The following is an 18,126-nucleotide window of genomic DNA, read 5'->3' on the forward strand; positions in this document are numbered from 1 at the left end:
GTAAAAATCCTAATTATGATAGATTTGGTAGAGGTTGAGGAAACATATAACACAACTCATTTACAAGGAACAGTTAGAAATATGTATTCTACTGATTAGAAGGAAAACAATGATCATTTCTTGGTTTTGTAGCACCACTGTGTGGATGAAACTAGATATTGCAGGAAATGTGCATGGTAACAAAAGGGCCTGAATAATATTAGACAATGATACAACAAATACATTTTCTTCATATCTGTGCAAAGACCTCTAGGCAATCCTGAACCACCTGGAGGCTTCTTAAACATCTGCCTTATTACACCACTTCATGATTGTTTCATTCCAACAAGATAATTTATATAAATTAAGACACAGATATGAGTCTAGGCCACATTACATGCTATTTTGTAAAAGCCCTGTAGGGTACAGAAAAAGGACACCTCTCTGGCCCCAAATGAGAAAGGAAAAGTTATCACATGATGATGACCATGTCAATTATCTTGCTTATAAAAGTTGGAGGCAAAGCAACTGAAAGTAGAAAAGCAGTCTTCAGAATGTGACAGTTCTTAGCTACTGGCAGAGCTCTTTTGCAGAGTTCTCCCCCAAAAAAAGAAGTAGTGCGCAGCGAGGCTTTAATCTCTGCATAGATCTTTGTAAGGGTTGAAGAAGAGGAACTTTTTACAGAGAAGCCAGTGTAGTAAATATTTTATTATTTAATGATATCTTGCATTGAAAATAAAAGAGCTGTGCTGAAAAATCCAATATAAATTAGTCTTCTAAAAAGAACTGAGGGCCTCACAACAAGAGCGTCTCCCTTAACATGTGCCCAAATCCTTACCGAACCTCAAAATCTAGTTTTTCACATGAAAACCACAAAGTCTCATGGGATCTCAAAGACCTATAGTTTTTCATTCATAAATTATTTATTGAATATCTACTACATGTATCAGGCACTGTGGTTGGCATTGGGCACACGCAAGTGAATAAAACAGATCTGTCTCCTGAATAAAACAGACCTGTCTCCTGCACTAATAGTGCTAACAATGATATTCATTACTGTTTCTTACTGTTTCTTGGATTCTCAAAATACTCTATTACTTGAACCACATGATATTGCTAATATTTAACTCTTTGACACCAATTAAATATGATGCAGTCTAATATTTACATAGGCAAAGTACAATAATTTTTAAAAAGGGAGAAGAGAGAGGCAAAGAACATTAACTTACAAAGGTCACTTCGTGGACCACTTATCTTCTAGAATCAATTCAATAAGTCTTCTTTTCACCTAGTTACTGAGCTTGCTATTTGTTTATGAAGGTGCAAAAAAGTAAAACTACAAGTCCACAAATTCTAAAGCGAGACTTAAAGAACACAGGAGGACTAGAGTTAAGAGCACTGCTCCCATAAAATTATTTTATGCAATACTTCTCTGATAACACATTCATGTGGCTATCTTCCCCATCTTTTCCTCCATAAGGGTAGAGATGAGTTTTATGGTCAACTCTACATAAATACAATGGTTACGTGGCTTTTCCCTCCCTTTACTCTAACTGTAATGCAAATCTTCACCAGCTTTTCTTCCCCCTGCTCTGAAGAAAGAAAAAGGCTAGAGTGACCACAAAGATCATTAGAAAAAGCATGAGCTTTAGGGTCAGCTTTGTCACTGATGAACAGCTTGGTTAAGTTAGCTCATCTTATTGCCCATTTCCTCATCTATAATAAAGGTTAGTAATCCTAATTGTACAAGAGCATTGACAAGCTTCAGTTGAAATATGCAAGGTATTTACTATCAATGCATGGCACATAAGATTAAGCATTGATTTCCCTGTTCCTTTTCTCCCATCCAAGGCTAATTCCCACACAGGTGTTTATGATTCAATTTCCTCCTGCCAGAAGTTATCTCCTCTCCACTGGTGTTTCCCTTCCACTTACATATGCTGAAACTTCCCCACTCACAAAATAAACGAATAAAAAAGGCTTCCTTTTCTCTGCCTGGCCACTAAAGCAGAGCTCTCCCCTACCCTGTTCTTCTCAAAGTTCTTTAAAAAGCCATCTATACATTCATTTTCTCACTATCCTCATCAGCCCTTTTCAATTGTTTCTAGCTCTATCATTCTACAGAAATCCTTATTTCACTTAAAAATATACATTGAACAACTTTTGTTCGCAGCCATGATGGAAGAATAGGAACCAGATTTATCTTTTCACCAGAAACATCCAATAAGATGAAATAAACCAAAGAAAGTTAAATGAAACAACAGTTTTCAAGACATAAGACATAAGCAACAACAGAGACTTAGGAGGTTAGCCCTACCACCAACCTAGTTCACTGCCTTGAGGAGTTTCCAGACCACAGCACAAAGAAGGGAAAGTGACGTATAGTCAACCTTACATAAATACAATGGTTACATGGCTTTCCCTGCCTTTAACTGTAGTGTAAATCTTCACTAGCTTTTCCTCCCACTTCTCTGAAGAAAGAAAAAGGACAGAGTACTTGTATGTAGAGTTGACTTCAACCTCCCTGAGTTTAAGAAACTGGGCTGCCTGGGGAGATCAAGGCAGCTATAGTTCATGAGACAGTGTAGCAGAGAAAAGACAGACGCAGAGAGAAGCCCAGAGATCTGAGAGTCTGCCTCAAGTACTCAAGAGTACTAATGGCATGTGTTTGAGGCGACTACCCCAGGCTAGAGAAAGAACCATCTGAAAGGGTTGATGAGAAATCCTGGGCACTCACACAAGGCTAGGAACCATAACTGCTCCCAATAAGCAGAATGGAGAAAACCCTTAATTTCTGTACACAGGAAAGTCTTGCCTCGGTAGTGGGAAATAACCCTAGACTGAGCACTGCTCCTGACCGGACTAACAAATCCTAAAGGCAAGAGCCAATGGAATTAATCTGTTTCCAAGTAACTCAACTACATCCCAGAAAAAAAAATCTCAAGAACATTGAAGAGAATTACCAACCAATAGAAGCCAATAAAAAACTGACATGGAAGCTACAATTCACAGAACAAGATGTAAAAATAATTACTGCCAAATGTACTCCATGTATGTTCAAAATAAATAAGTAGAAGCAAAAAAGATGCAAAAGATTTAAGTCAAACTTCTAGATGTGAATATCGCAACGTCCACAATGAAAAATATACCAGATGGGATTAACAAGAGATTAATATTGCAAAAAAAAAAAAAAAAAGATAAACTAAAAGCATGAAAATGGAAACTATTGGCAATAAAACAGAAAAAAAGTATAAAGAAAAAATGAAACGGGCATTTGTGAGCTGAGGCCAACTTCTGTGATCTAAAAATGTGTAACTGGAGTCTTCAAAGGAGAGAACAGGGGGAAAAAAATTGGAAGAAATAATGGCCAAAATATTGCCATTGATCTTGATAAAAACTATATGTTCACGGTTTATAGCCCAACAAACCCCAAACGTAAGAATCATAAAGAAAACCACAGCTGGAAACAATATTATCAAACTGCTAAAAACCAATGTAAAAGAGAAAAATCTTAAAACAGAAGAAAACAGGCATGTTATGTATAGAGCAACAAAGATAGGGTAATGTGAGATTTCTCATCAGAAACAATACAAGCAAGAAGACTGAGGCTATTAACTTTAAAGCACTGAAAGAAAAAACTGTCAACCTAGAATGCAGAAGGAGCAGAGGGATGTTTCCAGAAGGGTACGAGGAAACTTTGGGGATGACAACTAAATTTAGTATCTTTATTGTGGTGATGATTTCACGGGTGTATACATATATCACAATTTGTTAAGTTGTACACTTTAAATTTGTAGTTTATTGCCAATTATGTCTTCATAAAGCTGTTTAATCTGTGAGACAAATTTATCTCCTACTAATCAGGTATGCTCCAACCCTGGAGATAAAGCATTGAAAATGATGGGCACGGGACCCTTCAACACAAAATCAATAATCTTAGCAAAGAAAACATACTGGATGCTATGAAGTAGATAAAGTCTATGAAGTACTGGTTACTATGGCAACATATAGTACAGATTCCATAGTGTAGATTCTAACTAGTCAAGAAAGGAATCCCTGAGGAAGTAATATGTAAGCCAACATGAAAGAATGAAATACGAATTAGCTAGAAATATAGGTGGGAAACATATAAAAACATATAAAAAGACATGTACTAAATGAAGGTTCTAGGAAAAGGATACTTATAAATGCCTCGGAAGGGACTTGCCAGATCAAAAGGCAATTACAATTTGATTGAAAATAAGTTTTTTGTTTAGTTCTTTGGAACAGAAAGACAGTGACATTTACTGTTTAGGTAGCAAAGGAAATTTTGCTACAACTTAATAACATTATTTAAGACAAGAGAATAAGCTTCATTGCATCAAGTTCTTGACACCAGAGGCCACGTTATCTTTACATCTTAAATGCAGTGTTTGTTGTAGCCAAGGTGCCCATCAAAGGTTTGCAGAACTAAAGTGAACTCCTTCAGTTAGAATAAAAGAAATCAAATTATCAGGAGCTCCTCAATTATGCTTCACTATCTCTAGAAATGACAGTTTTTAAAAGAAATAATCTCTTTTTCATCATCCTCAAGTAATTCTTAACGAAAAACTCCCATGTGAACTATTGCAAAAGCCTGCTATTTGCTGTCTGCAGTACTCTCATCTTCCAAACTCAATCTCCACAGAGTCTGAGGTAAGCTTCTCAACTCCCAAATCTTAAAGGCCCTTTTACTTAAAATATGGTACACATATACCATGGAATACTATGCAGCCATAAAAAGGAAAACAATCATATCCTACACAGGCACATAGATGGAGCTGGAAGCCACTGTCCTCAGCAAACTAGTGAAAGAACAGAAAACAAAACACCACATGTTCTCACTTGTAAGTGAGAGCCGAACAATCAGATCACATGGACACAGGGAGGGGAACAACATACACTGGGGCCTGTCAGAGGATGTGGTAGGGGGAGGGAGAGCATTAGGAATAATAGCTAATGCATGCTGGGCTTAATACCTAGGTGATGGTATTAGGTGCAGCACACCACTTACCTATGTACCAAACCTGCACATCCTGCACATGTACCCCGGAACTTCAAAGAGAAAAAAAAAAAATCAGTCAGGAGCAGTGGCTCAGGCCTGTAATCCCAGCACTTTGGGAGGCCGAGGTAGGTGGATCGCAAGGTCTGGAGTTCAAGACCCGCTTGGCCAAGGTGGTAAAACTCTGTCTCTACTAAAAATACAAAAATTAGCTTGGCTAATTAGCACTTGTAATCCCAGCTAATTAGCACTTGTAATCCCAGCTACTCCAGAGGCTGAGGCAAAGGACTGCTTGAACCCGGAAAGCAGAGTTTACAGTGAGCTGAGATCACACCACTGCACTCCAGCCTGGGCGACACAGTGAGTCTCCATCTCAAAAAACAAAACAAAAACAAAAACAAACAAAAAAATTAGCTGGGCATGGTGGCAGGAGCCTGTAATCCCAACTACTCGGGAGGGTGAGGCAGGAGAATCGCCTGAACCTGGGAGGCAGAGGTTGCAGTGAGCCGAGATCACACCACTGCAGTCCAGCCTGGGCAAGAGAGCAAGACTCAGCCTCAAAAAAAAAAAAAAAAATCTTCAAATGGCACCTGATATCCTCCAGTTGTACATCCCAAACACAGAATCTAAGATTAACGCTGATGAAATGAGTACAGAATAAGGACAACTTTGTGAGTTTTTTCTAAAGTTAAAGTATTCAATGGATTGTTTATTGTGAGATTTTGCTTCCTGCTTTTTTGGTGTTAAAGTATCCTTGTGTTTATGAAAAGATGGGTGAGTACACGAGAGTTTTTAAGAAACATCTCCACCTAGTAAACAGAAAAGTTGACAGAATTATGGCAGCTGAGTTTTATATTATAATGGCTCAATACAAAGATGTCAGGGAAACACTGAATGACCGGAAATAAAAAGGCAAACAGTGCTGTCACTGATCTATCTCCTCTCACTTTCCCAGACGTTTTGCTCCAGCAATATAAGAGTGCAAGGATATCCAGCATACAACCTATTATTTCCCTTTCCTCATACTTTCCCATGAATGGAATGCCCTCAACAATTTCTTCTCTTCTTCATATACTCAATGTATTGAGTAACCTACTATGTGCCAAGCACTAGATATAGGGTAGTGAGCAAAAGGAAAACATCACTGTTTTCAAGGAACTCATAGTCTAGTGGAGGAAACAGACAACAAATCAAGATAGAATTTAAAAGGCCAATAAATACTGTCTTATGGAGAATGCAATGACGAAATCCAAAAGTGAAGGCAGGAAGGCTAGTCAGGAAGCTACTACAGTTCAGGTGAAGAGATAACTCTGAATTGGACTAGGGTGGAGGCCTGGAGATATCAAAATGTGGAGTTGACCAGGCTTGCTACCAAGTAGACAGTGGCTAAAAGAGAGAAACCCCAAATGACTCCAGCACAAGTATCTCTTGGAACCAAGCTGGGCTAGTCGGCTACAGGATAAGAGACCACAAAGAGAAGAGTCAAGAAGAGACCATGTGAAAGAATCTTAAACCAGCCTATAGTCTGAGACCCTACCCCCACTCTCCAAACATATGAGGAAATCCAGCCAAATGAGCAGAGCTTCCTAGCAGATCCATTACTGAACAAAGATGCATCAATGAGCCCAACTGGGACTAGAAGAACCACTCAGCTGACAGACCCGTAGACTTCTGAGCAATAATATCGGCTTCTTGTTTTGAGACACTGAGTTTTGGCTTCACTTTCCAATGCACTAGCTAACTAAACATGGTGATACCATCTACTGACACATGGGGTGACTGGAAGAAACACGGTGGCAAAGAGGAAAAGGAAGCAAATAAAAAGAAAAATCAAGCTTCTCCTCTCTCATCCTACTCAACTCTTACCTACCCTTCAAAGTTCAACTTAGATATTAACTCCTCCAAGAAGCCTTCCCAGATCCCCAAGCTAGTTTAGGAAAGATATTCAAGTACTACCATTGTATTTTGTACATATCCCTATTACTGCCTTCCCATATTGTTTTACAATATCTGTTTACAATTTTCTTCCTAACGAGTTAATAGTCTCTTATGGAAGGTGTCTTGCTCATGTTGATATCATCAGCACGTAACACAAAACATGCACTCAGTAAATATTTCCGAATTTAATAGCAAAAACTTGTTTTACACTTAAATGTTTGTTATTATAATTAACTCTAGATCACTATTTCTCAAAGCGTGACCTCTGAAAACATGCATCAGAATCAACAGGAGTGTGTATTTTAAAATGCAAATCTCTGGGTTCTATCATAACGAAAACACCGTTAAGTTGTAAAAACAAGAGTAAGGATATTCTACCCCGCTACAGATAAAACAAGGAGTAGCAGCGTGGGAGTAAATCGACTTTTCCTCACTATCTTCTAGAGATGTTCTCTGCCACAGAGTTCTTAATGTGCCAGGAACTGAGTAATTAAAAATGCTATGACTGGAATGTAGTTTCTCTTCTAAGAAACGGCTCTCGGTCAGAGGAAACAGGTCCTCCAAGGAGGTGTGGTTTCTCAACACACACGTTCACAAGGGAAGCTCCAGGAGGAAGGAATGTTCTCAGCGTCCCCCGAAACAGGAGCCAGGCTGTGAACACACAGCGGCCAGGGCCCCAGGCAGCACCCGCACGCCAGCCGCCAGCCGCCAGCCCTCAGCCCTCAGCCCTCAGTCCTCAGAGGCTGGGCTGCTGAGCGGAGGGGGCCCAGGGTCCCGTTACCGAAGAGCGCGCAAAGGCGGCTCCCACCAGGTTCTGGGATGGGCATCATTCCCCAGAAGCAGCGGCCTCCGTGAGTCCACCCAAGCCGGACCGGCCGTGAGGAAGGCCACGGTGGCTTCGCTTGCCCGTCAGAAAGAAAGAAATTGCGGGAAGGGTCCCCGGGCCGGAGGCAGCCGAAAGGGGAAAGGAACTGAGTACTAAAGGCGCCGCCGCTTCCCACCTGCGTCAAGCTCCAGCTGGTAACAAGGCAGCGGCTCAAGAGAGAGCTTGTAACCCTCGAAGCGGGGATCCAACAGAGGTCTCTTCACTCGTAGGGAGCAATTAGCCGCCACCTCCATCGCTTTCCAGGGTCGCAGCGTGAGAATTAATAAAGCCCTTGTTGAAAGGTCCGCGCTTCACGCCTCGCACAGAGACTGGGAAGCAGCGTGGTTCCCATCCCAGAAAACACTGCGGTGCGAATTTCCTTCTGGGAAATGTAGTGTCCGTGAAAAAGTTGAGGTTGTTGCATGCTGGGCTATGTAGTTCTCCTGGTACTTACCGCCCGCGCGACAGCAAGGTCTGAACTATCTTACCCAGAGGCCCTAGCGACCAGGAGGCGGCCCGCGCTGGTTAAATTCTCACATTATAGGCAGGGTGGCGAGACCCCGCCCCGGAAATGCGTGTTCTAGCTTTCTGTGTGCTTAGGTGCCCGAGCTACTGAGGGTCTAAGTCCGGGCAGCCGAAGAGTGTGGTAGGTAACGGTCGTCAGCGCAAGGGTCATTTCGTCGCTGGGAAGGGACGGCCCTCGCCCGCGGTGATGGTGGTGAGCTATGCCTGTGGTCCTCAGGGCCGGGACCCGGGCCCAGCCCAGGCTCCTTTCGATGTACTGTCTTTCGTTAGCGTCCCCGACCCGCGCTCGCGGGCCTGTAGGGCTCTCCGACAGGGCGTGCTACCGGAGTTGGCCTGAAGCCAGTCCTCGCTTTGTTTTCTGGCTCCTCCCCTCCCGCCTCTCCCGCTGTCTCCGCCCTGTTCTATTTTCCCTAAGAATGTCTGAACTGGGAGGGATACCCTAGCGCCCTTGTTTTACCAGTGAGAAAACTGAGGCCTTTAAGAATTAAGTGACTTGTCCAAGGTCACTATCCGTATTTTAGGGGCCAAGAGGAGATCAAGTTCAATATTCCAGGAGTGGTACTGACTAGACCTTGTAGTTATTTTGAAAATGTTAACCTCCAGTTACAAAAGCAAGCATTTCTTAGTTCTTACTCAACTTTTCCTTTTCCCTGTTCCTCTCAAAAAAGAAAAAAAAATCAACTCTGAAAACTCATTGCCAGTCTGAATTTTCAGTAGGCCAGATGGAAGACAACAAAAGTAATCTCAAGTTAGTGACAGATTAGGTGGGAAAACGTTAGTTTACGCCAAGTTTTATTTAATTTAAACTTTTAAGTGGCTTGAATGCTTTCAAAACCTAACTTTCCTCTCCTTTTAACATCATTTTGGTTTGGGTTGTCTCTTTTCACTGAAAATTGAGGACTTTGTAAGTTAAGAATTAGATTGAGATTTGTTTTCTTCTTACCCCACCAGTAATGTGTGTGTAAACAAACACATCCACACAGTTACATTTACCACTTGTAATTGTGGGTTCATCCTAGTGAAGAGTAAAGCAAAGCACTTAGAGCCTTATCTAGTAATTTTATTTTTTAATTAATTAATTTTTTTTTTTTTTTTGAGATGGAGTCTTGCCCTGTCACCCAGGCTAGAGTGCAGCGGCGCGATCTCGGCTCACTGCAACCTCTGCCTCCCGAGTTCAAGCGATTCTCCTGCCTCAGCTGCCTGAGTAGCTGGGATTACAGACGCCTGCCACCAAGCCCGGCTAATTTTTCTGTTTTTAGTAGAGACAGGGTTTCACCGTCTTGGTCAGGCTGGTCTTGAACTGACCTCATGATCCACCCGCCTGGGCCTCCCAAAGTGCTGGGATTACAGGCGTGAGCCACCGCGCCCGGCCTGGTAATTTTATTTTTTTTTACTAATAGTGTTTAATCTTTTTGGTATTTAGTTTATATGACTTCTCCCAATTTTTGGATGCAGTCTGTGCAGAAGTGTTCTGCAGTTATGTTCAGTTTTGGAGCTCCTAGGGTCAAAGTACTTGAGTTCAAAATCTGCCTTTCCACTTTCTATCTCTGTGCCTCAGTTTCCTCATCAGTAAAATACAGATTATGTTATTAATATAAATATGTAACAATACATTCTGGGAATTAAATGTGATGTTTAAAAAAAAGCAAACCCCCACAGCATTAGCCCAGTGCCAAGCACATAAGTGTTTAATGAAGAGTAATGATATTGTTCACACACTTGAAATGTATCACCCCTTCAGTTGATAGAATGGTAAACATGTTAGGATGCCTGCCTAGAGGATTTAGAAGAAAATGCTTTGTAAATGTTCTGTATCTGAAAATACATGTTGATGTCCAGGTTAGCAAGATGAACAAAGATGCGCAGATGAGAGCAGCGATTAACCAAAAGTTGATAGAAACTGGAGAAAGAGAACGGTAAGTAATAGATTGTGTTAGTAAATTACATTTTACCATCTTTAATAGTTACGTTATAAGAATCTAAACAAGAAATGAAACGTCACTGCAAAGAATTACAATTGACAGCATTATAAAAAGTTTCTATTCCGAATATCTGGAAAAAATAATTTAGGTGTGTTAAGTATTGCAGGACTTGGAGGGAAATGTTGATGTAGAAAGATGAGCAAGAAATAGCTCTTAATTTGACAGAGAAGAAAAAGTACCTGAAATACAATTGGAGACATAATGTTACCTGGGTTTTAACAGGGAGACAATGTTGTGGAACCAGCTTCATTTACCAGGCTCTCAACCTTGGAGCAGCAAGGGCTGTTTCCACTCTCTAAAACACTCTTCCTTCTCTTCCTTTTGAGCTAATTCTAGCTCATCTATCAGGTCTCATTTATATATTGTGTCTTCAAGGAATGTTTTTAAGTCCCAAATACCTTGTTCCATGATAGCATTTAATCAACATTGTATTCTAACAATCTACTTGGCTTGTTTGTATCCTCCAGTATAATCTAAGTTAACACCAAAAACACTGTATACCCAATATCTAATTTTTTGTGTGGTTCGTAATTGGCCAAGTAAATATTTGCAGAATGAACAGGTTTAGAAGTACAAAGAAGGGGCTGAGGAATCAAGAAAGGCTCCCAGAGCCAGGGTTATAAAGTGAGTAAGACAAATATGTATAAGGAAGAGTGGGAATCTTTCAACTGGACCTGGGCATTAAGGTGATCAGGTAAGAGCTCACACAATAATAAGAAGTACATCTGTTGCTGACTTTATTTTTGGATCATGGGAGTCATTAAAAGGTTTTAAGAAAGGGAATAACTAGATCACGTTTACTCTTTAGGAATCTTACTCTGTTGGTATGGAACTTGGACTTGAAGGGGACAAGATAGATGGCAGAAAAATGAGATAGAAGATTATATAGGGTTGAAAATGGAGAACTCCAAAAATGGGAAGGAGATCTTAGAATTTTAGTAAAATGTAGAAACAGCAACCCTCAAAGTGAGGAAAGAGGCATCTATAACTGCCTTGGGTAGCTTTAGAGGACAGTACTGCTTTTAAGGAGTACGGATTGTGTGTTGTTGTTTTGTTTGTTTTTTCATTCATGCAACTTCAAGTTACTGAGTTTCTATCATATGCCTTGTCCTGTTAAGGTGTTGGAGGTAACAGTAGTGGACAGAAATGGAGTCTGTGTTTTCATGGAGCTTGCATTCCAATGGGAGGAGACAGATAAAAATGTGTAGTATGTCAGATGGTGATGAGCACTAGAGGAACAATAAAGCAGAAAATAAAGAGGTGTAATATTTTAGATAGAAAAAAACAAAGAAGAAATCAGAAGGAGGCCGGGTGCAGTGGTTCATGCCTATAATCCCAGCACTTTGGGAAGCTGAGGCTGGTGAATCACGAGGTCAGGAGATTGAGACCATCCTGGCTAACGTGGTGAAACCCCATCTCTACTAAAAATACAAAAATTAGCCGTGCATGATGGTAGGCTGTAGTCCCAGCTACTCGGGAGGCTGAGGCAGACGAATCGCTTGAACTTGGAGGCAGAGGTTGCAGTGAGCTGAGATCGTGCCACTTCACTCCAGCCTGGGCCACGAGAGTGAAACTCTTGTCTCAAAAAAAAAGAAGAAATCAGAAGGATATGAGGGAGAGCAGGGACTCTTAAGTTCCTGAGATAAGAACTTGCCTTTCATTTTTGAGGAGCACAGGGTTGCTAGGGAGACTGAGTAAATTGGGTGAGGGAGAGTGGAGATAAAGTCAGTGGCATAGCTGAGGAGAAGGCACATGATGAAGGACCATGTAGGCTGTAATAAAGTCTCAGAGTTTTATTCTGAGTATATTGGGAAGGCACTGAAGGTTTTTGAGCAGCAGGAGAACTAAGTGTACAAGGGAAGAAGCAGGGAGACAACCTAGAATGCTATGGTAATATTCTAGAGAAGAGATGATGCCTTTAACTAGGGTAGTAATGGCAGAGATAGTGAGAAAGGTGAATTCTAGTTGTATGTTTTAGATTGAACCCAATAAGATTTGCTTATAGATAGGATGTGTAGTGTCAACAAGGCAGCTGAGCAGAAGGATACTACAGAGATTGCTAGTCTGAGAAACCAGAAGAATGGAATTGCCATTCTCAGAAGAAGAACAAACAGGATGAAGTGGTAGAGAATCAAAAGTTGGATTTTGGCCCTATTAGGTTGAAAGACCTAATTAAATATGAAGATGAGAATGTCACATAGTGGATGTCTAGGGATAGTGAAAGTGGTTTGCAGGGAAAGAGAATTTGTTTGGGATGTGACATTCTTAAGCTGAGAAGTTAAATGATTTAGGTTGAGGATTGAAGATTTGTAAAAGTGGGTATGGCAAAAGAATAAGAAAATATTTTATTGCACCTGTGATGCCATTAGTTGCATATACACTGCCACTTTTTTGCCATTGAGAAAAAGAAAACACTGCCAATTAAATTATGAGGGGCATGCCAATTACTGAATCATTAAAATGTGGGTGGAACAACAGTCTTACAGTCAATGAAATACCATTGTCATTTTGTAGTTTAGAAGGGCCTGATAGACAGGGATCAAAGAAGGGGGTAGCCTGTGAAGTTAAAGGGGGAAATAGGAGAGCTAAAGGATAAGAAGTTGAGGTTAAAGAATTGATTTTGGAATTTGAAGATTTCAGAGGTGCAGCTGCTCCAAGTTCAGTTAATACTCTCTAGATGTTGTACAAGACCCATGATATTCCTGTTGGTAGAGTACAGTAGAAAGTATGTAACGTGGCCAAAGAATAGAGCTTCTTGAAAAGTATTTTAGCCCCTCCACTTCGTTTAATTTTACTCATTAAATGAGACCCAGATGAAATGAAAGGCCCAGAATTTAAGTACTTGCATAAGATCAAAGAACTATTTAGCAGTAGACCCAAGATTAGGCCACAGTTAAAGTTTTGTAACTGGAAGGCAGGGAATTTTTAGTTGAACACTGAACCTTTGTTTTATGCATTGTTGTCTAAGATGTTATACATTGTTCAATTTGAAAACATTTCTTTTTCAACAGCCTCAAAGAGTTGCTGAGAGCTAAATTAATTGAATGTGGCTGGAAGGATCAGTTGAAGGCACACTGTAAAGGTAATCAGTTTCATTTGGAAGATAAACTAATCCCATTTTTTCTGATCAGGATTGGTTTGGGGGTTGCTTATTTTAAGGTATATTGAGTACTCAAGCATGATTTTAAACAAATACGAAATTTAATCCTGTACTGGTTTCCTCTTCTCGGTGGCATATGTAGACCTAATTCCCAATTTTTAGAATTTTTTTCTGTTTCTGTTAAAACAAGTGAAGAGTGAGCACTTAAGATTTTCTCTAGTATCAGAATATGGAATCTCATGTCTTTCAGCTACTTTGTTGTTTCTTATGTTTTAACTTAACAAATGGAACACTTTAGAGTTGGCAGACTTACAGAAATTAGCTCTCTCCTGTCTTTAACAGTGAAAATTTGAAAAATACATCTATGAAACCTCTTAGAATGCACTTAAAAAAAAGTAGAAGGGAAGCTTATTAAATTACTGGGTATTGTTGATGATACCATTTGATAGATTACACATGTCACTAAGGGGAGCCTCCTTTCTGTCTCAGGTTTTGATATAATGGAATTGGATATTTTTAATGAATCCCCATTGTAATAGTTTCTACAAATAAAAATAATAAACTATTTATATGTTAACTGTAAGAAGGCAATGCGACAAATTAGTAAAAGCATAGACCTTAAGGTCATATAGATTTTCATCACTGGAAGAATAGAGCTGGATTTCAACTCAGGGCTGGATGACTTATTTAATCTTTAAGCCTCAGTTGCCTCACATGTGAAGTGGGAAAATACCTAGCCCATTCGATCATTGTGAATATTAAATGCTGTAAAGCACCTAGTAGAGATCTAGTAAATATTAATTATAACACCTACAAGTTTTCAGCATTTTACAGATGTTAGATTTGAATATTACAGTTTAAATTTATTTTAAGTGTCACAATTACTTATTAAGTTGCAGGTTATTTAGCCCAGACTTATGAACAGACTTTTATCTTTTAGATCTAAAGAATACTTGATATGTTTGTAAGGTTGAACTAAATTTTCAGTGTCCTTTTTTTAAAAGAACCAGTCTACACTCTAAAAACATGATCTTAACCCTTCCTCTATGAAAATCTTTCTTACAGATAATGATTTTAAATGATATGATTTGTTTTTTGCTTTTGCATAAGAGGTAATTAAAGAAAAAGGACTAGAACACGTTACTGTTGATGACTTGGTGGCTGAAATCACTCCAAAAGGCAGAGGTAAGGAATACAGAGTATTTTAAAGGAAACATGCTACAGACGTGATTTTTTTAAATCTCTTGCTGATTCAGATTTTCTTTCTGTTTTTAAGGAAAAGCACTACCTACGTTGCCTCTTGTAAAGAGTTAAAATTGCCTGCCTGCCCGCTAGCATAGTCTGGGAGTAACAAGTGAGATACTAGATTTCAGTGTCCTTGCACTCTAGAATGGGGCACCAATGCAAGTTGATACAGTTGTTCAAACAAATAATTTTTAAAATACGGGATTCTGTAGCATCAAATATTACATGAAGCTAGGATTTATAAACTTTATCAGATGTGGCATGACTCCACTTAAATATTTAATAATTCAAAGTCTTATTCCAACCCCTGAGTCATTGCTCCTCTATCTCCTTATTAAAAATTAACGAAGGTCTGTCTTCTTAATTTCAACCTTTAATGCCTTGTTTACGGAAGGCAAAGTTAAGATAGGAAATATTATATTAAAACTGATGATGTGTAGTGAATGTCAGGAGCTACATCATTGTTATCTTAGATATAACTGCATTATTTTCATTTACTTTGATAAAGTTGGAGTTGTAACTGGAAGGTAAATTAGATGGTCCAAGTTGTTTTGTCACACAGAAATTGTGAAAAGAATTTAAGTGTAAAAAGTAAATAAGTTTGAAAATTATTACTATAGAACATGAATTTTTGAACTCTTCTCTGCTGGGAATAAGCTACAGAATCCCATGGTCCTTTTCAGCCATCTCTTTAGGCCTGTTTACAACTGGAAAACATGACTTTTTCTTCAAGTATGTCTCAGGGAAAGGAAAAAATAATTATTGTTCCCCTTGTGAATTTATATTTTTAAATTTCTCAATTCTTTTTTTTTGTTTGTTTTCTTCTGTGACTTACACTTAGTCTGTTAACATCATTTAGGAAACAGCTATACAAGTTAGAAACTACCCTTTGCTTCTCCTTTAATACTTAAACCTTGGCTATTTCAATGTCTTGTAGCTCCCCTGCTAGATAATGAGCAAATAAAGAAAAGAGAAGTAAAAATAGATGTTTTAATTTATGTTCTTAGTCTTCTTACTATTAAGAGGAAACATTTTTTAATACAGTAAAATTGCCGTTTTTATAGTGCACAGTTCTGTGAACTTTATACATATGTATAGGTTCATGTAGCTATCAGTCAAGATACAGAACAAATAGTTCCCTCACCACCAAAACCTCCCTCATGGTATTCCTTTATAGTCCCATCTTATTTCAAGGCAACTAACTGATCCTGTTCTCAATCACCGTAATTTTTATTAAAATTATTTTTAGTATACATATTGATTACATTTCCAGTGGACTTGAATTAATTATGTAGTCTTGATTTGTGGGTTGGCTTAAACTAAACAGTTTATAAAGAAGAATATCTGCCTTATTTGATTTGTATAATTTTTTTATGGAGATACTGAACTGTATCTGAAGTTTTCCATTTCTCCGGAACACAAGTAAATACATTAGAAGTTGTAGTTAACTGCCCCCCCCCCCCTTTTTTTTTTTTGCATTTATGGTTTAATATTCTGAATAGATAATAGTCAAATGGGTCAAAAGTATAGCATATAATAGTTGTAATTTTTTGGATTTTTACTAGCTTGGAGTGTATATAAATGTATTATTTCAGTAAAATACAGATTGCCTTCTAAAACATATACCAGTTTATACTCCAGCTAATATAAGAGCGCTCCCTTAGTCTTGCCAACACAGTATTGCCAACACAGTGTGTATGTATACATATATATTTTTTACTTATGTATATACTTATATGTTTGTATATTTTATGTATATATATACTTAAATATTATGTATGTTTTTATATATGTATAAATATATATACCTTTTTTTTTTTTTTTTTGAGATAGGATCTTGCTCTGTCACCCAGGATGGAGTGCAGTGGCATGATCATGGCTTACTAGCCCCGACCTCCCAGGCTTAAGTGATCCTTCTGCCTCAGCCTCCCAAGTAGCTGAGACCACAGACACACACCACCATGCTCCACTAATTTTATTTTTTGTGGAGACAGGTTTTGTCATGTTGCCCAGGCTGGTCTTGAACTCCTGTACTCAGGCAGTCCTCCTGCCTCAACCTACCAGACTGCTGGGATTACAGGCATAAGCCATCGTACCCAACCAACACAGTATATTATTGACCTTTGTGTTTTTTCCTGTGATTGGTAAAATATGCTATATGAATGTGGTTTTAATTTCATTTCTCTTCTGAGATTCAGATACTTGTGTTCAAGAACTCTCCTTTTCTTCATCTCTTTTGCTCATGTTTCTATTAGCCTTTTGAGCTTTTCCTTGTTGGTGTGAAGCAACTGTACAGTAGAAAGATCAGCCCTTTTCTGTAAGAACATTTCCTCAGTTTTTATCTTTTGGCCTTGCTTATGGTGATTTTTCATTAAGCATAAGTTGTTTCTGTGTTTTAATCAAATTCATCCATCTGTTAATAGCCTCTATTTAAAAATGGTCTTCTTTACTCCTAGTTTAAAGAATTTTCTCCTGTTTTCTTTCATCAACATGCAGTGCATTTAGGCATTGGATAGTTCATTTAAAATAATGAATTGCAAGAAGACACTTTTCTTTGTCAGACAACTTTACCTACTTTTTAAATTGACCATGAGGGTTATTTATGAAATTCTTATGTTGTTTACTCTGAGCAAAGTGTCAGATCTTAAAGTGACATGTATTAATTGGAACCTTCTTACTCTTATTTTTTTATTTTTGTTTTTCAGCCCTGGTACCTGACAGTGTAAAGAAGGAGCTCCTACAAAGAATAAGAACATTCCTTGCTCAGCATGCCAGCCTTTAAGATTGAATTAGATTGTGTTGTTGTGGTTTTATTTCTGAAAGTAAAACTTGCCATAAATTAGAAAACAATTTCCCAAAATAAAATCCTTTTTTGTATGATGGTATACAGTTTTCAGTAATGATGTATACATTGTATTGATTTTTTTCCCTAAATGTGTTATTTTAATAAATATCTCATGAATGAGTTTGAAGTTTGCTTGGATTTTGAAATGAATGGGACTTTGTCTTTATTACTAATTCACCAAATTTGTTGAGAGCGAGAGCAATTAATGTAGTTTAAGTATTTAGTATGTACAGTTCTCTATGTTAACAGCTGAGAAGTAAGCAACCTTTTCTGACTGCATATGGTGTATTCCTCTTTTGAGTGCCCATAATATTTTATAAATTGTAATGCCCCATCTTGTAATACAGTTGTCTTATTCGTATTGTTTATAAACTCTGAGGGTTAGGACTGGGTTGTACTCATCTTTATGTGCCTTCCTTATGCTTCAAAGAATTTACCATCTAATGGAAGAGAACATTTGCAAGTTGACTCCATATCAAGCTCCTTCCACATACTCTACTCATCCGAACTTTGAATGCAGAATCTTTAAATTGCATCCCCACATACTAAGGCCAAGAAAGAACTTAATGGGAAGTAATCTCCACCCATTAGCTTTACCCTGACATCAGGATTGCCAAATCCAATGGA

General features: G+C 38.6%; 2 protein-coding genes across 3 annotated transcripts in view; one reads left to right on the forward strand and one right to left on the reverse strand.

Moving 5' to 3' along the window:
- Positions 1 to 8,288, reverse strand: part of NUDCD1 (NudC domain containing 1) — a 94,553-nt gene extending 86,265 nt beyond the window's left edge. The window contains exon 1 of the mRNA XM_033203680.1: positions 7,939 to 8,288. Coding sequence (XP_033059571.1) covers positions 7,939 to 8,056 — 118 coding nt within the window. The 5' untranslated portion in view covers positions 8,057 to 8,288. The remainder of the gene's footprint in view (positions 1 to 7,938) is intronic.
- Positions 8,289 to 8,358: 70 nt separating this feature from the next.
- ENY2 (ENY2 transcription and export complex 2 subunit) lies at positions 8,359 to 17,628 on the forward strand. Of its 2 annotated transcripts, none has more exons than XM_033203682.1 (5): positions 8,359 to 8,448; positions 10,167 to 10,243; positions 13,321 to 13,391; positions 14,520 to 14,594; positions 17,360 to 17,628. In XM_033203682.1, exons 2-5 carry the CDS (start codon positions 10,176 to 10,178, stop codon positions 17,434 to 17,436), a joined length of 291 nt encoding a protein of 96 aa, XP_033059573.1. In that variant the 5' UTR covers positions 8,359 to 8,448; positions 10,167 to 10,175; the 3' UTR covers positions 17,437 to 17,628. The 2 variants fall into 2 exon arrangements, with proteins under 2 accessions (XP_033059573.1, XP_033059572.1); XM_033203681.1 differs by having other exon boundaries at positions 8,369 to 8,520.
- The last annotated feature ends 498 nt before the right edge of the window (positions 17,629 to 18,126 follow it).

The sequence above is a fragment of the Trachypithecus francoisi genome, unplaced genomic scaffold, assembly GCF_009764315.1.
Source record: "Trachypithecus francoisi isolate TF-2019V2 unplaced genomic scaffold, Tfra_2.0 Lachesis_group7, whole genome shotgun sequence".
Lineage (NCBI taxonomy): Eukaryota > Metazoa > Chordata > Mammalia > Primates > Cercopithecidae > Trachypithecus > Trachypithecus francoisi.

Coding starts and splice junctions, on each gene's coding strand:
- ENY2 (XM_033203681.1), top strand. Junction 13,392..14,519: donor GTTGAAGGCACACTGTAAAG/GTAATCAGTTTC, acceptor CTTTTGCATAAG/AGGTAATTAAAGAAAAAGGA. Junction 14,595..17,359: donor AATCACTCCAAAAGGCAGAG/GTAAGGAATACA, acceptor TTTGTTTTTCAG/CCCTGGTACCTGACAGTGTA.